The sequence below is a fragment of the Carassius auratus genome, chromosome 29 (genome assembly GCF_003368295.1).
Source record: "Carassius auratus strain Wakin chromosome 29, ASM336829v1, whole genome shotgun sequence".
Lineage (NCBI taxonomy): Eukaryota > Metazoa > Chordata > Actinopteri > Cypriniformes > Cyprinidae > Carassius > Carassius auratus.
The window spans coordinates 4,694,030-4,715,661 of NC_039271.1; the positions used below are offsets into that span (position 1 = coordinate 4,694,030).

Genomic DNA, 21,632 nt, shown 5'->3' on the forward strand with positions numbered 1-21,632 from the left:
TATTGACGTGTAATTACATTTTTATTTACGTTACATTTTACGTATAATTTTTTCATCTCGGATATATGCTTATTTGTCAAATACATGATATTATACATATATATTTTTACCAGATGCTTAACTTATGTAACGTTACTTATTTGGAAACCTTCATTTCACAAACATTTTTTTTTTTAAATGTTATTGTTGTGAAATAAGCAAATGCTGTATATTTCTCATTCACAGTTTGCTTACAAACTTTGTTTAAAAAGTTTCGCAGGTGGGTTGAACTATTCCTGCTGCAGGGGCGTGCAATCAGGATTTAGAGCATTCAGGAAGGAAACTGGAGCTTGGGAAAGGCGCAGGCAACCCCGCTCAAGGAATGGAACACACCCGGAACTCGAGTTCCTTATTGATTCATCTGTAACTCTTTGGTTTGTAGGCTACTTATGCGCAGCATGTGTGCACGAACTGTGTAATGTTAAACTTTAAAGAAGGCTAAAACATGTCTGCAGTGGAAGTGGCCAAAGAGGAACTCAAGGAGATAGACATATGTGACATCTGCTCCGATGAGGAGAGCGGAGTTTTCCTCAACTCAGGTGCGTCGTACCTTGATGGCTTCTCAGCGTTTCACAAATGGGTTTCAACTGGACATTCAGCATCGGATGGATACCGTGAGTGCGCCAAAACAGCTTCAGGCTCACTATCCAAGTGCGCAAATGTGCCTCATGGAGCACCAGCTGGAGAGACCCGTATGGAGAGAGCAGGAGGAGGTGGAGAGGTGATCCATGAAGCAGGTGTGTATTCGGATGAAGAGGATCTGAGAGTGTCCCGAGCATCATCTATAGTGGACTGTCTGTTAGTGGAGCTCTATGACACGTACAGTAATAATGTCAGAGGGGTGGACAGCTCAACGGAAGCCTCCAGCTCAGAAGCCTTCCTGGGAAGAAGTAACACTGGCTCCAACTTCCTCCAAGAACTTCAGGAGAAGCACACGAGACGCCATCAGATGAAATACCTGGCTCAAAAGGGTGAGCACCACTTTCGAAACATAAAATCTGGTACATTGTGAAATATGATAATAGTTTAAGATAACTATTTTATATTTAAAGTCATTGTAATATTTAATTGATTTTAACTCTTCCAAACTTTTGATTGGTAGTGAATGTGCCTTATAAATATTTTTAGAATTTACAGAATTTTTCCTTTTTTCTTTTTTAGAACGCATATTTATTTATATTTCAAATTATGCAACAACAAGAAAAAAAGCTTTTAACCATTTAAAAATATTTTTTGACTTAATTGTATTTAATTTTTGCTGTGCATTTGGAGTGACATTACTCTTAAGTAAAATTAAAAGTAATTTTCTTTCAATATGATTAGGTCATTTGAAATGTTTTTAGATGAAGTGTAGTGTGCCACACTGTAAATGTTGCCCAGATGCTGTTTGAGAACTGACCCAGTTATAACGCCACTCTGAAAAACAGTTAAATCTTAACCCTTTGTTTGCTGAAGTAATTTAATTGTTGTCTCAAGTGCTCAGGTTCTTTGTAGGCCATCATGACAATTTACATACAGAGGTCTTTTGTACATATGTTTACACAGGGTTAAGTCAGTCATAACAATCTAAATCTATCTACACAATTAAAACAACAATTTCCATGGTTTGCATGCATGAATTAGATTTTTTTATTTCATTTATTTCCTATTAAAGTAATGGATATCGTTTAGCAGTCTTTATTTTGTGCTCAGGTCCAGAGGAGCTGAAGTGGATCATTCAGGAAGTGAAGTATCGTATTGGTGTGCAGTCGGCCAAACTGGTGCGTCAGGTCAAGAGGAAGGACAGACTTCGGCAGAAGTTTCAGAAGAACTGTGATATAGTCACCGCCTGCCTGCAAGCCGTCTCCCAGAAAAGACGTAATTACAAATCGTTCTCTCATTTCACTCCTCTTGTGGTCATTATTGCTTTGAGCAATGTTAAATTAACCAAGGGCTTCTTTGCTATTTGGAGACTAATGTATTCCAGATCGAAAGCATGTTGATGTCTGTTATCCTTCAGCTGCTTTAAAGGAATAGTTCACCTAAAAAAATTAATTTGCAGAAAATGTACTCGCCATCCAAGATGTAGATGAGTTTGTTACTTTGTGGGAACCGATATGTAGAAATTTAGCATCACTGTCTCTCCAATGAATCCTTTGCAGTGAATGGGTGCCGTCAGAATGAGAGTCCAAACAGCTGACAAAAACTTCGCAGTAATCCACAAGTAATTCACACCACTCCAGTCCATCAAATTAATGTCTCGTAAAGTGATAGACTGCATGTTTGCAGGGAGCAAATGCATCAAGATGTTTTAACTTCAATCTGTTCCTTTCAAATAAAATATGAGTTCTCTTTCCATGATATTTCTGAAGTTGTCTCGTCTGAATCAGGAGAGAAATAGGCTAAATTTCTTCAAATCTGTTATGATGAAGTCATCTACATTTTGGATGCAATTGCTGAAAAACGTACGCTCACGTCACATATGAAATGCAATTTTGCTTCTCTTGCTACTCTAGTTCTCTGTTAATATTTTAGGAGACCGTGTTCTCAAATATCTCCCAGCTATAACAGGATTGACGACTCCTCACCTTTACAACTGAATTATTTGCATTAGATTCAAAACACAGACTCAATATCACTGAAATGCAATCCATTGGGTTTCAGAGCAGACACATTCATGTAGTGAGTTTATGACAGTGACATGTAAATTAGCACTCTAATGTTGATGAGCTACTGAACTCAAATTTGGATTTGGATTTTCTTCGCAAATTAGTCATTGTCCAGCATTAGTTCACTTACACCGTGGGTGCTTTTGTTCTTATATTTGGCACATGTATGTCCAACAGATATAGCGGTCTTGCATCTTTTAATGTCTTATTCCTTCATTTTATCTACATGCAGCATGACAAGCACTGTCAAACAGGTACAGTATTGAATCACATCAAAACCATTTTTGCTGGTCAGCAGTCAGTGTCTAACAGAGACACTTTGTAGTTGTCAATGGTTAAGGTTCAGTTTTTTATGTGTTGACATGTTTATTTTTGTAAACATGAGTAGCACGGTTTGTCACTGTTGTTTTCTCACTAAAATGCATGTCAGAAAATATTCTAGAAGGCTTATCATTCAATGGGATTTTTTATTTTTTATTTTTTGTCTGAAATTTGTAAAAAACTGTTTTGTGTCTCATGTAAGTCACATTATGGGTGTTCCTCTTCATAGGGCAGGTACAGTTGGATACTTTTAGACAATCATATAATGTTAATGATTTTAACTTATCTCTTTCACTAATAATTAATCACTAAAATAAAAACTCCTTTCTCTGTGTTCCTTAAAGTACAACATTTCCTTTGTAAATCATTCTGATCGCTTGTAAGACTGAATTTCTGGAAATGTGACTATTTTATCCTTATTCTTATCTCAGGATTTTACCCTTGTTGGGTCCTCAATCAAGACTCATCTGTTTACTCTCAGATTTTCTTGTAATATTGGATCTACATTCTTGAAATACTGTATCTTTATTGGAATCTATGGCTCCATGAAGAACGTTTGACATTCATAGAATCTTTTCATTCCACAAAAGGTTCTACAGAGTGGAAAAAGGTTATCTAGGTTTTTATTTGAAATGTTCTTAACACTAAGAAAAAAAATTAAGAACTGTTCACTGAAACAAAACATGAAATCTTTGATAGTAGCCTACACCGTATTTTATTTCCTTATTCCTTGCTGTTAAAGATTAAGGCTAAAGTTGGAAGCATGGCACTAGTCATTCATGTACAGGCCATTGTTTCTGGTCTCTAGCCCATCCTCCAGAGCTCCAGCGGACACTCCTCCCTCTCAACCCCGAATGTGACGCTCATATGTGGGTGTAGACACGCGCATTACGGCGATATTCCGCCGTCCTCCGCCTTCTTTTCGATCTCTTTTGATGCTTTTATTCAATTTATAATTCATATGCTTCAGGTACAGATATGCATCTTAATTTATGAGGATAAGGGATGCGCAAATGTGTTGTTTTCCTCTGATTTATTGATCAGGTCGATCATAACCAGTAGGAGGATATTTTATAAGATGAGATGATTCTCGCGATGAGATCGATGTAAATGCGCAGTCCGACGGACCTCTCAGGTTTTTCTCCAGATGAAGCAGGAAAGGTTTGTTTCCTCTAAGAGGTCGAGGGTTTGTGTGAAACGACAGAATGCAGCTGGAGGAGTCGGTAATATTATCAGTAATGTGCTGAAGAAACGCAACGGCATTTCTAGAAGAGCACCGCGCCTGCTGTGCACCCTAGAGCCAGGTGAATACAGCATGCTTTAAAATGTATGCATTTTATTCAGTATTTCTTGATAAAACTGTTCCTAGGATCTTATTCCGCCCATTTATTTGTACTGGGGTTGAATGTAGAATGGTGTTTTTGTGATAATTACCCTAGGTGACCTAAAGGGCCTTCCCATTTTATGTCGTGTGATATATATATATATATATATATATAAAGTAAACAGGATAAGTGGTGTAAATGTTAATATAATTTTTTACATTGAAATATATATATATATATATTTTCCCTTTTAAATATTTATAAGCTAGTTGATCATTACACTCAAAATGTCATTTTTTAATATAAAAAATGCATTACATTGCACATGCCCACAGGAGGAGGGCTGGAGAGATGATTGTAATCATGTAACGTTAGGTTAATCCGGAACAGTCCCGGCTGACGAGTGAAAGGCTGAAATGGTGCTATTCTACTCCTTTTTGTTATTTAGAGCATGAAACTGACTGAGATGGACTCAGGTTGGTCTTATTCTTATGCACACAAAAATACTCAGCTGCTTTTTTTTCTACACCGTGTTTGCGAGGTTGAGTTGTTTACATGCACGTTTCAGAATTTAGCATCTTTAGCAATGGCTACTGTGAAAGTTACAGCATTGCAAAGAAGTCATCGTGTTGTTATGGCACTTTATCGCTCGATATGACGCTTTAGCAGTGAAAGAAAACAGCGTTTATTTCGTCTTGATGCAGGATGGTGTCGTGTATCCGGAAGAAACTGCAGGCGGAAGTGAGATTCAGCACCGCACTGCAATGGACAGCGACATTAATCAACTGTTCGATATCCCGCGTTTGCTTTCTCGTTGTAGATGATACACTTGTCATTTCCAGTAATTTATGTTTTTGGAATTTATTCCTATTAGGGAAAGGGTAACCTGCCTGGTAAGTTAGGTAGCTAACCTGCCTGTCATAAATAATGAGCCATTGAATGAAAGAAAAATAAACCCTTATCTATTATTAGCAAGTGACAAAGGAAGGGGATGTAGTAAATTTGAATTTTCCACAGACACACACACATCAGGGTCTTTGCATTTTAGTTTGACATGTTTTTTAATGAGTGGTGATTACACAACATCCCTTCATTCATTTGTTAATGAGACGCCTGCAGCTCCAGAGGAGACACTTTGATAAGGTCAACATCCACTCACTGACGTCCACTGTTTCGTCTTGTTTCAGGGGTGGACACCAGGTTGAAGTTCACTATCGAACCTTCTTTAGGCAAGAACGGCTTTCAGCAAGTATGTATTAGATGCCTATTGTAGAAGATGTGTGTTCCGACCTCCCCTAAATAGGAATAAATTAACATAGTTTGTGCATGTTTTATTGTTTGTGTCTGTTTTGCTCTGCAGTGGTACGACGCACTGAAAGCAGTGGCCAGACTCCCAGTAGGGATTCCCAAAGAGTGGAGGAAGAGGGTAAGTGTGCTGGAAATGTCTCTTTTCAGGAACTTGCAGTGTTTTCATATCTGTGACTTTTTTTTTTTTTTTTTTTTTTTTTGGTATAGGTCTGGTTGACCCTGGCTGACCAGTACCTCCACAGCATTTCCATAGACTGGGAGAAAACGATGAGATTCGCCTTCAATGATCGCAGCAATCCAGATGATGACACTTTGGGAATCCAAATTGTAAAGGTATATATGTATTTATGTATATATGTGTGTGTATAAGCAGTTTTTTATGGAAGTGTGTTTATGCCACTGGACAAAGTCATTAAATAGGTAATAGTGACTTTTTTGTATTATATATGTATGTATGATATACTCACTGAACTCACAACTGCTTTTTTTTTTGTAAAACAAAATTAAGTCACAATTCCCTTCTTTCTTTCTTTCTTTTTTTATTTAATGCCAGAAAAAACTGAATTTTGCAAGAGAATAATTTTGAGTAAAAAATAAGTCCAAATTGTGAGAAAAATTCTCAAAAATTCAGAAATGATAGATCTAAAAAATACCTTTCGCAAATTACCTTTATTATATATATATATATATATATATATATATATATATATATATATATATATATATATATTATTTATTTATTTTATTTATTTATTTTATTTATTTTTGTGTTGGAAATGGGCTTCCATTGTTATTTAAAATTTTTACGTGAAAATATTATTATTTTTTAAATATTTAAATACAGATACTGCCTTTTTTTTGTTATGTCATAATGACTAAATATGCAATAAAAGCTGTATAATAATTATAATGCATGCAAATAAATCATGGCTTTAGAGTAGCAATTTATTGTCAGAGATATTTAATGGAATTGAGTCTGATAAAAGGTTCCATGGTGGAGCAGGATATTTGCTCATTGTAGTGCGTCAGTACGTGTAAAATATAACAGGATGTGTGTTTGTGTTTGTGTGTGTGTAGCTCTGGATAAGAGAACAGTGATCAGTCAGGCAGGTGTGCACAAGTGAGCAAAGTTCAGTGTGCTTATTTACATAAGATGGTCACATTTTGTTTTCCCGCCTCATTCAGGACCTGCACAGGACGGGCTGCAGTTCATACTGTGGCCAGGAGGCGGAGCAGGATCGCGTGGTGCTGAAGCGGGTGCTTCTGGCATACGCCCGCTGGAACAAAACTGTCGGATACTGTCAGGGCTTCAATGTTCTGGCTGCCCTCATCCTGGAGGTCACAGAGGGAAATGAAGGAGATGCGTTGAAGGTTTGCCTAAGATGCTTTTCCACTGTTTGGCCTGGCTTTTTTAGTACCGCCTCGGTTAAGGTTCCAAGCGAGTGTGAAAATGTGACGTGTGAACACTGCAGATCAATTATTGGTCAGAGAGAATCGTCACTACCTGCGTCGCTGGATTTGCCACAGGAGACACTGAACCCGCTAGATCTAAATAGTCAGCAACAGCCTCCGAAGTATAATTTGTTTGCACAACTTTTTTTAAACGACTTGCTTTAAACGACCACTGCACACAACTTAAAAAAAGAAATGGCTATATCTTGGTCAGTGGACGATGTGTTGGAGCATCTAGAACGGTCAAATATAACAAGCGGAAAGCGCCACTAGATACCTATAATCCCTGTGAATTTATTTATTATATTTTTTATGTATTTATTTTTTCCTGTTTTTTGATGAGGCACAAGAGACAGACCCTAATTTTAATTTAGTTTGTATATACATATAATTTTGCAAAATTTTATTTGTTTTACAAAAATTAATAATTTATTATTAAAAAAAGTATTTAATTTTTTATTTGCATTTAGTATTTTATTGCATGCATTATATTTTGTTGTATATTTTAACTTTTTTAAATTCATTGTAAAATATTTAAATAATTACAATTTATTTGTTTTTTATTTGTATTTATATTTAATAATTATTAAATGCATTCATATTATTCCAAGATATTATATAATCAAGAAAATCTGTCTTTTATTATTGTGTTTTGAAAGGTGATGATCTATTTGATCGATAAAGTGCTTCCCGATAGTTACTTTGCCAATAACCTGCGTGCCCTCTCAGTGGACATGGCTGTGTTCAGAGATCTGCTACGACTCAAGCTTCCAGAACTTTCTCAGCATCTTCACCATCTCCAGAAAGTAGCCAATCGGGAAGGAGGAGGTGTGTAGCAGCCCTGTGTTAATATATGGATGCAAAAGAACAATGTCTATTCCCGATTAACTGCATTGTGTTTCATGCAGGCAGCTATGAGCCTCCGCTCACCAACGTCTTCACCATGCAGTGGTTTCTGACCATGTTTGCCACATGTTTGCCCCATCACACCGTTCTGAAGATTTGGGACTCCGTCTTCTTTGAGGGCTCTGAAATGCTGCTGCGTGTAGCTCTCGCCATCTGGGCCAAACTCGGAAAGTATGTTCATCAATCATCTGTCCATGGCAGAGAGTTGCAGGATTGGACAGATTCCAAAGAAAAATGTGATCATAAATTAAATGAGATAATTTTCAGCTTGTATCAAGCGTTCTGCATCTCTCTCTCTCTCTCTCTCTCTCTCTCTCTCTCTCTCTCTATCCTTCTCTCTCTCTCTCTCAGGCGAATTGAGGAGTGCCAGACTGCTGATGAGTTTTATAGTACTATGGGCTGCTTAACACAGGAAATGCTGGAGCACAACCTTATCGACTCCAATGAACTCATGCAGGTAGGAAGGAGCATATAAAAGAGCATGAATAATTCATATCCTTAAATATATATAAAATGTATAATTTAGATGAAAAACTGTAATGGCTTTAATGTTACCAAATAGTGTTTGAAAATGCTGGAAGTTTGCTTTTGGGGCTGAATGTGTGTTTTGGTCCCGACAGACGGTCTACTCCATGGCCCCGTTCCCGTTCCCCCAGCTGGCTGAGCTCCGGGAGAAATACACCTACAACATCACCCCGTTCCCGACCCCTGTCAGAGCGAACAGCAGGTATGAGAGCTGAAGACACTCAACACTCACAGCACAGATGGCATCCGTGAGAGTTTAGTAGTCATAACACGTGAACATCACGGCAGGGTGCTGTTTTATGGCACATTTGTGTATTCTGGCATGCAAATATCAAATGCAAATGTTCTTTCTTATCTTCACAAACTTTAAGTGTTATGCTTTGTACTTGACTTTATTTTTTAATAAATTTATGCTTTATACTTGACTTTATAGAAGTGATGTAGGCAAAATGCAATGATAAAAGAATAACATTTGTATAAAATTTTTCTCTGTTAAAATATTTTTTTGCATATTATTCAATTATACTGTTTTGGATATTTTTTTCTTAAATTGCTGATTTAATTTTATTTAGATATTTTATTTGTGTGCAATTATTTTAAAAAATAATTTTAAATGTATTTCTTCTTTTCAATTGTAATTTCAAACAGTTGTATTTTTTTGTTTTTCTATTTTACTTTAAAATAAATGTATTATTTTTTAGTATAATTTTATTGCAATGAAATGTATATAATTATGTTCTTTAATTATTTTTGTAATATATATAATTTTTATATTTTATTTCATGGATGGTTTTATTTTATCTTTTATTCATTCATCTTTATTTTAAAATATTTAATAATGTTTAAAAATATTATTTTGCAATTTAATTAATTCACTTAATTTTGTATTATTTTATATACAATTTTACTTCAAGTTTTATTATGGTACTTTATTTTTTGTTTCTCTTTTTACAAATTATTTTTAAGTTAAATTATTTTACATAATTTAGTATTTTGTATAATTCAGTTCAATTCAATTCACTTGTATTTTTTTTATTTAATTAAAAACGTATATTACTTTTATATTATAATGTATGAAACGTAATATCATATGTGATGTTGTATGTTTCCCATGTCTAGTCTGGCCCTCCATGGATGGGAGAGTGATGATGATGCTGACGTGGATGATGAAGACTCTATTGTCACTGCTCTGGGTTGCCTGGGGCCTCTTGGAGGACTTCTGGCTCCTGAGATCCAAAGATACCAAAAGCACCTTAAAGGTCTGTGTCTAGTTACCTTTCATAAGCCAAAAATCTACTTTGGATTTAATAGTGCAGTCTATGAGGTTGCAAATGTCACTCCTGCTCCATGATTTATGTATTGCTGAACACAGGTATTTATCAAATGCACAAGATGTTTTATTTAATGATTAGCATTTTATGAGTCACTGAAGCTGTATTGGCATCGTCAGAGTAAGGGAGACCTCACAATGCAATGCAAAAAGAGATCAGCGTAACTCACTCCGCCAAGCCAACCCTGGCAAATCCTTCCCAATCCTGTCTCAAATGGTTTTAATTTCCTCTGAGGATTTGTCAGCTCGTGTCGTATCTGAGGTGTGTCGAGTTGTTCCAGTGCAACTGAACAAATGAAAGTTTTATAAAAGAGCCAGCGCAGCTCTGTCACAAATATTCTTGCATTTTTATTTTGCAAGTTTTCTTTGTGTTCTCATCTGTTCTACAGATCAGAGAGCGGAGCAGAGCTCTCACGGCAGTAACATGGCCGAGCTGAGTCCCGGGGCGGTGGGAGCGGGGCGAGCCGAGCACCAGGCGGCAATCAACAGCATGATGCTGGAGCGCATGAGCACTGACATCAGCGCGCTGAAGAAACAGTACTCGCGCATCAAACAGAAGCAACAGCAGCAGACCGGACTACTATACATCCACACAGGTAGCAGGATCTTCATTTTGAGCATTTACAGCAGTAGATGAGTTCAGGAGGTGACGGAAGGGAATCCATGTAGTGTTGGTCAGTGTGTTTTGACATTGTTCCCAGGACCTCGAGTGGAAGCTGAAACCATTGAACAACATCAAGCCAGTAAACAGCAGAAGCGCCACACCGGTACTGGTTTTTATGGGTCAACTGGTTTTATTATAGATAAGTGTTGCAGAGCCGTCGGTGTCGGGTCTATTGTTGTATAATAAAATGAATCACAATCATTTGGCATTTTGGTGACGGTTGAATTAATTAATGAAGGTTTTTCAAATCAAGATTTTTGCTTTGCAATGCTCTGGTACATGCTATTTAAATTATTCTTTAATTTCTTAAAGGGGTCCTATTGTGCTCTTTTACAATGTCTTGGATTTGTTCTGGGGGTGTACTAGAACATGCTCGCATGCTTGGTGCTTCGAAAAACGCGTAATTTTTTACATTATTTACATTATTACAATACCTTTCTCCACATCCTGGCAAAATGGGCTCGATTGGTTCTGGGTTGATGAAGGCCCGCCTTCCAAAAGAAGAAATGTGATGTGATTGGTTGCTGTCCCAGTGTGTTGTGATTGGTGAACAGTTTAGACAGTGTTTCGGTACTACCCCACCCTTTGCCAAAGCAGCACGTTCCTCTGTCTGCTCCGGTTTAGTTAAAGGAAAACGGCACTTGTTTTTCCATATTTCACTATGTTTCTTCCTTCAACTTAGATGAGTGATACATACCTCTCCCATCTCAGTGCGTGCACCTAATCACTGTAGCACGTGGCGCCACTAAGCTAGCGTTCATTCCTTAGGATCCAAATGGTTGAATTTAGAAGGCACCAAACACTTCCATGTTTTCCCTCTTTAAAGATGGTTATAGTTACACGTGTACAGTATTGCAGCATAAAATATAACGTGGTAATTTCTCAGGAGTGATGATATTACTGCGCCAGGGTCGAAGTGCAGCGAAGTGCTCTTCCGCCATACATTATAGTTATCTCTTTTTTTTTTCAATCTGCTTAGAAAATCACCATGTTTTATTTTATGCCGCCATACTTACTCATGTAACCGTCTTTAAATAGGGAAAACAGGGAAAACATTGAAGTGTTTGGTAGCTTCTTTGGATCTTAAGGAATGAATGCTAGTAAGCTAAACGCTAACATAGTGGTGCTACAAACTACACTGAGTAAATGAACGCACTGAGATGGGAGAGGTACATGTCAACTCGTCTGAATTGAGGGAAGAATATAGTGAAATATGGAAAAAAAGTGGCGTTTTCCTTTAAGGATGGCGTTAATATGACACATTAGTTTGAGCCTGATTAAGACTCAAAGAATATTGAACAAGAGGCTTGCGTAGAGCCTTTGCACGATATGGTTATTGCAAGACATATTACAGTGGTAATGTTACTGTTGTTGTTGTTGTTAATTTTTTTTTTTTTTTTTTTGCCTAAATCACCTTTTAGATAGGATGTCAGCAACTGCTTAAAAAAATGCATGTACTATGTACAGATAAGTGCATATGTATTATTTTTATTGTTTACTAACTCATAATCATATTAACATGAATTGCAGTGAAACTGTTGAATTTATTTAAACCATAGTCTAGAGTTTCCCAAGCGCATTATGTATGCAATCTCACTCTCTCTCTATAAGTGTATATGTATATATTTTATTATTATTTATATCTTATTTATCATAATATAATTGTTTTAATATTTGAAATGGATATTTATCATGATAAATGTCTTTACTATCACTTTTGATTAATTTAACTAATCCTTGCTTAAATCATTAATTGCTTTCCAAATAAAAAATGTAAAAATTACTAACCCCAAACCCTTTAAACAGTAGTATATATAATTTATAGTATAATTTCTCTATATAACAATAATATTATTTATATGATTTAATTTTTGTCTTTTAACAAACTGTAATAAATATTTTTGCCTTTGACTGACATCACAAAGCCCTGTCCTACATTTTTAACCTTGAATATTCTGTTTGAGATATTATGGATGTAACATCGGTTGCAAACGGTTTCATGTTGAATTAGTCTGTTTACAAATGCTAGCATTATCTTAACCGTTGATATTGATTCTTCACAGATAAGTGTCCAGCCACCAGTATCCTTCCCTCCCAAATCGGTCCGTCCCCTGTGGTCAACCATCTTCTTCTGGGCAGGAGGTCCAGACCCGGTCAGCGATCCTCACAGAATGGTATCATTCATAATGATGGAGGTCCTCAAGCCCACTCCACACCCAGCCAGAATCAGATGAATCGGACCAGACATCATTCACCCTGGCGTACACATGTGCGTGCGCACCGAAGGAACATCGCCAGGGCGCGAGCGCAACTCGGATTTGAAGATTCTTTAGAGATAGAAGACGGACTTACTGATGTGAGCAAAACAGAAGAAGCATCTGAAGAGGGAAGATGTGAGGATGAAGAGCAAGAGAAGGTGGAGACCATAAGCTCAGATGTCTCTCAGCAAGACCACATCTCCGGAGAAGCAGATGATCTCAAAGAGATCGACAACCAGTTGTCTTCTCTGCAACTGGAACCAGAACTTTTACCAGAAGCACCTTCTGATCCAACTCCTCAACCAGAAGCACCTTCTGATCCAACTCCTCAACCAGAAACAGCTTCTGATCCAACTCCTCACCCAGAAACACCTTCTGATCCAACTCCTCAACCAGAAACAGCTTCTGATCCACTTCCACCAACTCCACCAGAATCAGATTCGAATCCGAATACACCGACTCCACCACCAGAACCGCAGCCCGAGTCCAAACCCACGGCCTCTGCTTCATTTCCATTCTCCCAGCGACCAGGTTCAGACTCCTCCAGCTCAGAAAGTGGAGGCTCCCTCCAAAGAAACCCTTCAACGTTGGCAGGGGAACCTCCAAAACCACAGCAGATCTTCTCCCCGTTCCCTTGCATCAAAACCCCTCGCAAGTCCATCACTGCGAGAAACTTGGGCCTCTACGGTCCAAACGCCAGGACTCCCAGTGTGCATTTCCCCCAGATGAGCAGAGGCATGAACTGTGCTGGAAGCACCACAAAGCGCCGATGATGAATTGTCGAATACACACAAGCACTTATTTGATTCTTCATATGTGGGTTCACATCTCCAACCACGAAAGCACATCTCTAGCTTGCTTCCAGATACTCCAAAACATCTACATTTAGGAACCATATTGGATAATGTAATGCTTCCATGAAGTTTATAATATGAATTTATGAAGGCTGTTTACTTTTTTTGATGAAACCTTATCTAAACATCTGACACGTTCGGTTGAAGCTTTCGTGTCTCTTTTTGCATGGTCAGATCAGCAGTATTTGCTACGATGCACTGTGCATGTTTACTTACATGCTTCAAAGCTAGGAAAATCACAATCACATATATGTAAAATGCTGATGCTAAATGACTGAGAAATGCTGGCAGTACTGCATCACACAGTCCAAAATGATTTTTTTAGCACCCAGATACACTATTTAATCCTATAAATCAACAAATTTGTCTCTGTTTGCTCGTTTCTGTTGTTTATGACAACATTGCTGTTCATTTTTCCGTTATGTTTATGCCATTTTTCTCTTGATATGTCCTTCGTAAATTATTAATTTGCCATCTGAATGACAGAAGGTGTCATTGAGTTCTTCTCTTTTTGGATGCTTTTATTCTAAACCCTCCTGTTATTGAACGCCCCTTTGAATGTTTCTCTTCTCTCTATTAATCTTCGGTGCTTATGAGCAGTGGAGGATCACAAATGCCCCACAGAAAATAAAAGACGTGCAAGTATGGAAAATAACTTTTATGTTTCTACTTATTTCAGCTGTTACCACTCCAATAAGTAATTTGTGTTTGCAACCACAGTATAACTTCGATGACACCTAGTCAAACTACATAGATGAACTGAATAAAAATGTATGCATGTTGTATGAACATGGCATATTCTTTTGTTATTGAATGAATACAACCACCAATATCTCACGCTGTCATGATTATGTGGGTGTCTTCAGAGTCTAATTTGTGCTCCGGTTAAATTATAATGTAATATCAACACTCACCAGTCATTTAATCTACCATCTTTACAAGTGCCTCATGAATAATTGATATGTAAAATGCATTCAGCCTGAAGAGGTTTCATATTGAGCTCTTTAAGTGTGTGTTTAGTATGTTGTGAGACTTTAGTGTATCGTGGCATGAAATTGCAAAAGGGCACTTTGTTCATAAATGTTCACTTTAGTACTTCAGGGGTTTTGATGCTCATTGGCTGAAGCAACCACATTCTTGGAAAGGGAATTTCTAAAAAACCTAAAAGCATGTAACAAATTAATCTTGCCAATGAGGTACCTAGCTTTGTATTTCTTGAATATTTTTGTCTGATGTCTTTAAATCAGTCAGTTCACCACAAGTTCACAGGTGTAGAATAAGTTGATTAGGAACACGTTTTGCAAACATTACACCACCACAAGCGTTATCAGAATGTTAAACAGTTCTTTAGAATAAATAAACCGCCCTGGTTTGATAAGGTTTTAATAATTTATGGACTGTTTACAACAAGATTCACATGTTTTTGTGTGGTTAAGGCCCAAAAGCTTTCAGTGGCTTCTGTCTAAAGTCATGAATACATTAAAAGAAGGCCGAACTGAAGTAAAACTGCACCTCTGTTGTGAAAGTTGGATAAATTTGGTGAGTAACCACTCACTTGTTTATATCAGAGCTCAGACGGCCAGTGTTTCTTCGTCTTATGGGTTTCAATATGGTTTCATTGTATTTGCTTGTTTCCTTCAGAAAACTACAGTCATATACTTTATTTAGTAGCATCGCCATGTGTTAGCATGCCAAACATTTCTGACTAGCTAATAGTTGGCTATTCATGAGATGCCTCAGACGAGAAGAAACATATTTAAAAACAATTTGGAGTTGGGGATTTAAATGATTTGTGATTAATTTTATGAACTGACGAAAATGGCGGGAAATTCCTTATTCTTTAGGAATAAACACTAGATGTCGCTGTTGTTCTAGTCTGGCTTTACCGTTTAGGAGCAGATTGTGGGAAGAAATGTCCTAGTTATAATAAAACAAATAACTTTAAAAGCATATTTAAACATGCTTATAATTAGTTTTTCCATGAAGCTTGTAAGTGGAAAGATGAAAGACGTGTAACTTTGTTTTTTAACCCTCTTTTGCCAAAACATGCTGAGAAAAGATCATGTTGAGCTAAAGCAAGCGTTATTAAGAATTCATTAGGGATATGATTTCCTTTAGGGAGAACATGTCATCATCATGATGGGCTCAAAACACTGGCTCTTGTCTTCCACACAGAGACATTATTGACGATATCATTGTAATTGTGTTCAGAAGGCACCACATGCTTCATCTACATCTAATAATAAATCTATAAAACATCGTAGTGTTCATAAATCCACATGAGAGAGATATTTCCTTGACTCCGGCTAATATGAAGATGAAGTGTTTCAAAAACGAAATAAATATACGATTGAACAGGCCTCAAAAATTGCTTCAGCTTCAGTTTGCTGTGTTTCATCTGCCCTAAAAGATCCAAATAAGTCCCAGTGTCATTTGTGCAGGATTTATGTATCACTGTGACCTTGTGAGAAAATGTCGGATGCAGATTTCCCAAGGGATCCTGGAATTGTCTGACTTTATAGTGTACTGATCGAATGGGCAGACGTGCCTGTTGAGACTGGCAAGGTGCCCAAGTTCTGCTGTTTGTGCTCCATGTATGATTTCCCTCAGGGGCCAATTTGTCTCATAGGGCAAAGGACAAAGCTTGAAATTCACCTATGAATAATACAATTGAGCAAGTTTGTTTTTCTGGTTGTCATGGTGATGCTTTAACACTTGCAGGGGTCAGAGATCGAATTGATTCAAATGAATTTTTAATTTCTTAGTATTTCCTGTGAAGCAAACATCTGACCATCAGTCATATAATCAATGCATTTTTTTTTTAAGATTATAGCAAACTATTAGAAATACAGCAGAATCTTCCATTTCTTTTTTTATTCGTTTTTCAAACAATTTTAATTGTAAAAAGTTTATATCTCTAATTTTATTTAATACCAGATAACCATATGATCCACTAATTAAACATCTCATAAAAAAGATAGATTAAAAATAATAGAAAATAAGAAGAATTATTTGTTTTTTTATGATTCTAGCTACGTGATCCACAGCTGACAAATTATCATATAATTCTGGTTAAAAACAATCCAAATAATAAAGTAAAATTAAAGTTGTTTGTGATTATTCTAAGCCATATTATCCACAGCAGAAAAATTACTGCAATCTAATAATAATAAATAAAAAAAATAGTTGAGATGATTTTCACAACATGATTCACGTCTGAAAAATTATTGCTTTATAATAAAAACAATAGAAAAATAATCAAATAAAAATAAACTTTTTGTGATTATTCTTACATGATCCACAGCTGTAATATAACTATTTTATAATATAATAAGATTAATATATATTATACTAATATATATATATATATATATATATATATATAAAATAAATAAGAAATACAATTATTACAAATTTAAAAATTTGTACATTTAAAAAACATACATATATAGAAATCATTTTGGTTATAAAGATCTGCATTACATGTGCCATGATGATGCAGTGTGACTTCTGTTTTCCCGCCTATTTGAAATTCCTGTGGAAAACCTCATTCCTAGCCTTCCAGTAATTACTTTATTGAGAAGCAGAGATACTTCCGTTTTGTTAATTAACTGGCCGAGTGACGACTACAGTAATCCCTCAATCTAGCATCTGTTGGTTCGTGCAGACATGGATTATTTTCTCCGTCCCGTCGCGTCATACAGGGGCGGGGACTACATGTGTGAATCCGCTCCGCTCCTGCACGACTGCACAATAATCTACATGTCATAATCCATGCACGCATGACGAGGCGTACTCACACTTCCTCTTCGTTTCCGGCAGGATTACTCTAAGAGGAAGTGGAGGTTTACACAATCTGTGTGTGTGTGTGTGTGTGTGTGTGTGTGTGTCTGCTGAACGGGTGAGAGTTTAATAATAAAGATGTGCAGGAGAGTTCAAAGAGCCCACAAAATGCATTGTCAAGCAAGGTTTTTTTTTTTTTTTTTTTTTTTTTTTTTTTTTCAACTGAAACTAGATATTTGGGAAGGATCATATGAAGTGCCATGTCACTTTTAACAAAAATTGCTTAGAAATGAACTGTTATTGATCTGCTACAAATAAAAAATATATATTTTTAGAAGTTGTAAATTAACCCAATATTGTTGGAGTATGTTTTAGAAGGAGATCCTATTTTCTTTTGTTACTTCAGAATTTCACATTTAATTCATTGTGTTACTTATGGAAGGTAGTTTCAGCCACGGAATAACAAAATAAAAACTTTTTTTTTCTGTGATTGTAAAAATAATAATAATAATTGTTCCTACAATTCTGAGAAAAAAAGTCAGAATTTTTAATGTAAAGCTTGCCAATTATAAATCTCACAGTTATGATTTTTTAAAAATATATATATATATTATATTTATAACAAGAAAGTGTATATCACGTTCTGAATAATCTTCTAAAATTATGAATTATGTCTTGCCAATTCTGATTCTATATTTTGCAGTTCTGAAAAAATTCTAAAAGGTTTATTTCACAATTTTGACTTTTTCTCAGAAATGAAAGATATATTTTAGTTTATTTTTATTCCTTATTATTATTGTTACTTACTATTCTTATAATTATGTAGAATTTACTAGCAGCTTCTGAGTAAAAACTTTTTCAAATTCATCCCAGTATTTGCTTTGCTAGTCAAAATTAGGTGTTGTTCAATTAGTATTTTCAGTCTATTTGGTTCAGAAAAAAATATTTTAAAATGCACATATTTTAATTTAACCTATTTTTGTTTAACTTTTATAGTTCAAGGTCTTTTTAGAGCTGATAGAAGACTTTTTCTGGTCTGCATGTTTGATTGGTTGATCGGTTCACACTTTCGCTTACTCAATTCTCATTCATTTGACTTTCTCTATAACAGAAGTTAGGTGTCATTTCAGCAACACAAAACACAATCATAACATTTTCAATGTAAAGAGCAGACAAGTGCACAGGGCTGTTCTCTTGGTAATAATAACTACAATAATAACCTTTCAGCTACAGGAAAGGTCATACACACATTAAGAGCTTCACCCATGCATTCAGCAAATAGAAATGTAATAGTTTGATAAAAATCCATTATTAAAAGGTCAGGTGGTTTGTGATCTGCAAATAGATTTTAGAATAGTTTTTGCAATTGCACTTCTGATACTGTTACATACGCTTTGTCTGTCCGTCCCCACGGGCTCATAAACAGAGCATGGAACTAATGCCAGATATGTATTGATTAATAGTTTCATTGTAAATGTGTCCTGTGTGCTTAAAAATCATACGCTCATAAGGAGGGTCCAGCCGTCCTGATGGAAACAATGCCCTGCTCTTAAAAGGTGCCACACATACACGGTTGAATAAGACGTGGATATGACACCAGACATAAACACAGAGAGACAAATAAAACTAATATTGGAAGCATCAGACACGTCTTACCAGTGAACGTGTATATTCGGGTGGCTGGGTCTCATCTTGTGCCAATACCTGCAAGTTAGCACATGTATGTAACTCCTGCAATAGAAATAAACATATAGACATTGCCTTTGCCCTTTACTGTAAAGCAGGTGAAAGAATGTTGTTATTGCCAGCAGTTAAAAGAAACATTTTGTATTGGAGACTACTGAAATAGGATATGGTAACCAGGAGACAAATAGCACAAGCAAATAAGAAATTAATTGATGTATTATCCAAATAATGATTTTTATTAGTATGAAAAAATAAAGAGAATCAACACAACAGTGCATAATAAATAATTACATACATAATAGACAGTATTTTATTGATTAAACCAAGGTTCCAGTAAAAATAAATAAATGAATAAAAAACAATAAAATAAAACGTTTATTTTCAAATAAAAATAAAAAGGTATTTATTGACACATGGTACAATAGAATTGTAAATACAAATCTATAAATAAATGAATGTGTGTGTAATAATTATATATATGTTATTATTAATTATATTTTAAATATATTATATTATATTAATTATTTATTTATCTATAAGAATTTATTTTGAATTAATTAAAAAATGTTTATATTGTTGAAAAACATGGTTTATTCATTTATTTAGATTTAAATTGTCCTTGTCAATCTGTTTCAGTTCTTTAAAGAGCGAAAAAACTGTAATATATAGAAATTTGTAATGTTACATAAAATATTATTGTTTCAATATTAGTAAATAATGTGTATGCAGTTCTACGATTTATTTCCATTTTTAAAAGCAGCAAATCAAATACACCAATGCACAAATGAACACAAAATGAACAATTTAGAGTTTTGTAACTGGTTACACTGATATAAAAAAAGAGAATAAATAAAACATACACACAAATAACATTTTTATATATATTGCATGTTTATTAAAAGGTTACCATTGCTTAAAATTGTATAGGGTGCTTGTTTAGCTTTTGGCAGAGCAAAAAATGTTGGGAATTCCTGCTCTGCAAGTATAAAAAGATGACAGGTTAAAGTATGTTTGACCTCAAAGAATAAAGCCAAGCAATTTCCCACAACTGTTGCAAACACAGTTAAACATGCTGCCAACCAAACACATGACTGCTTCCTTCACATAAATATCCTCTCTCCACCGCCACAAATGGGCTAAAAGTGGAACAATTAGACACTGCACCTAAAAACCAGCAAAACCTCTCTTATTTCCACAGTGGACATGAATTTATAAATAATTTCCAATTACTAGTTCCTCAATCTTACAGAAACTGCCTGAACTTCACAGAGTGAGATGTCAAAAGTCGGACAATTCCCAGTTTCCCTCTGCTTTAGTAAGGATAAAACCAGGAGAAAGATGAAGAGAGCAGGTCACTGATGGGATGGGTCCTTTTGCACAGTTCGTTTTATGAATCACCAAGACCAGGTTTCAGCTAAAAATCCTCTTTACTGTTCTACTGAAGGAAAATAGTGACTAAACTTGCATGGCCTGAGGATGAGTAAATGTTAAAACAAATTACATTTTTTTTGCTGAACTATCCCTTTAAGATCCACCATATTCTCGTCAACATATGATGACTGCAGGCCAAATTAAACTGCCTCCCAAATTCCTGTTCTGATGGCAGTTACACAACAAGTCTGTTATCAAATACTTCGTTGCCTAGACATCACAACCTCACATTCACATCCGTCTTTGTATCTCTGAGGTTTCCCCTTTAAACTAAAAGCACCAAGCAACCACGTCTCGACTGAAGAGAAGAAAACAACCAGGGGATGCAGGAAAGCACATGCCGATATCCACACACACACATTATAAAGAACGAACGAGCGTGAGGAACAATGACGTCCGTTCTTTGGGGTCCTGCTCTTCGGTCGGTCCAGGTGCACATCAGTGACCCGCTCATTGAACAGCTCTGAGATCTTCCATAATCAAATGCAAATAATGTAAGTAATACGGAGCAGAACTGCTGAGTAGGTTCACCGGCCTTTATTCAGACTCACGGATGTGGAGGTGGACAAACGACTGCGACTTAATGCAGATAAACGAGGGTTAATTGAAAGCAGGATATGGTAACAATGATACAAATAGCACAAGGAAATTAGAAAGTAATTGATTTATTGTCAGAAAAATTTATTTGATGTTAGAATGATCAATTTAAAGAATCTGCATGACAGTAATTAACAGAGACAAATCTCCTTTTTATAAAATATCCTTACGAGTGCTGCTGGTATATCCACAGTAGCCTATTTGATGGATTTTATTGCGTATTTCCATGTTATTACATTTATATATACAATATAATTTATTATGTATACATACACACACACACACACACACACACACACATATATATATATATATATATATATATATATAATATATATATATATATATATTATATATATATATATATATATATAATATGCACACACACACACCACACAATTCTGATTGGAATCTGATTTTAAATTAATGATACATATCAAAGTTCTAATTTTATATACGAGTAATGCACAAATGGCATGTGCTCCTGGGAATGAGCCATTATGAT

General features: G+C 35.7%; 2 protein-coding genes across 7 annotated transcripts in view; both read left to right on the forward strand.

Annotated features, from left to right (window-relative positions):
• The window catches only part of LOC113048471 (B-cell receptor CD22-like), a 1,131,192-nt gene that overhangs the window by 387,747 nt on the left and 721,813 nt on the right, over positions 1-21,632 (forward strand). The window lies entirely within an intron of this gene.
• LOC113048462 (TBC1 domain family member 30-like) lies at positions 290-14,634 on the forward strand. 4 transcript variants are annotated; one of them, XM_026210276.1, is made up of 14 exons: positions 290-1,010; positions 1,732-1,896; positions 5,521-5,582; positions 5,694-5,759; positions 5,849-5,974; positions 6,827-7,012; positions 7,753-7,921; positions 8,002-8,170; positions 8,351-8,456; positions 8,620-8,726; positions 9,644-9,783; positions 10,244-10,450; positions 10,556-10,621; positions 12,582-14,634. In XM_026210276.1, exons 1-14 carry the CDS (start codon positions 485-487, stop codon positions 13,547-13,549), a joined length of 3,063 nt encoding a protein of 1,020 aa, XP_026066061.1. In that variant the 5' UTR covers positions 290-484; the 3' UTR covers positions 13,550-14,634. The 4 variants fall into 4 exon arrangements, with proteins under 4 accessions (XP_026066061.1, XP_026066062.1, XP_026066063.1 ...); XM_026210277.1 differs by lacking the exon at positions 10,556-10,621 and having other exon boundaries at positions 292-1,010; positions 12,582-14,631; XM_026210279.1 differs by lacking the exons at positions 290-1,010; positions 1,732-1,896 and adding an exon at positions 4,716-4,809 and having other exon boundaries at positions 12,582-14,633.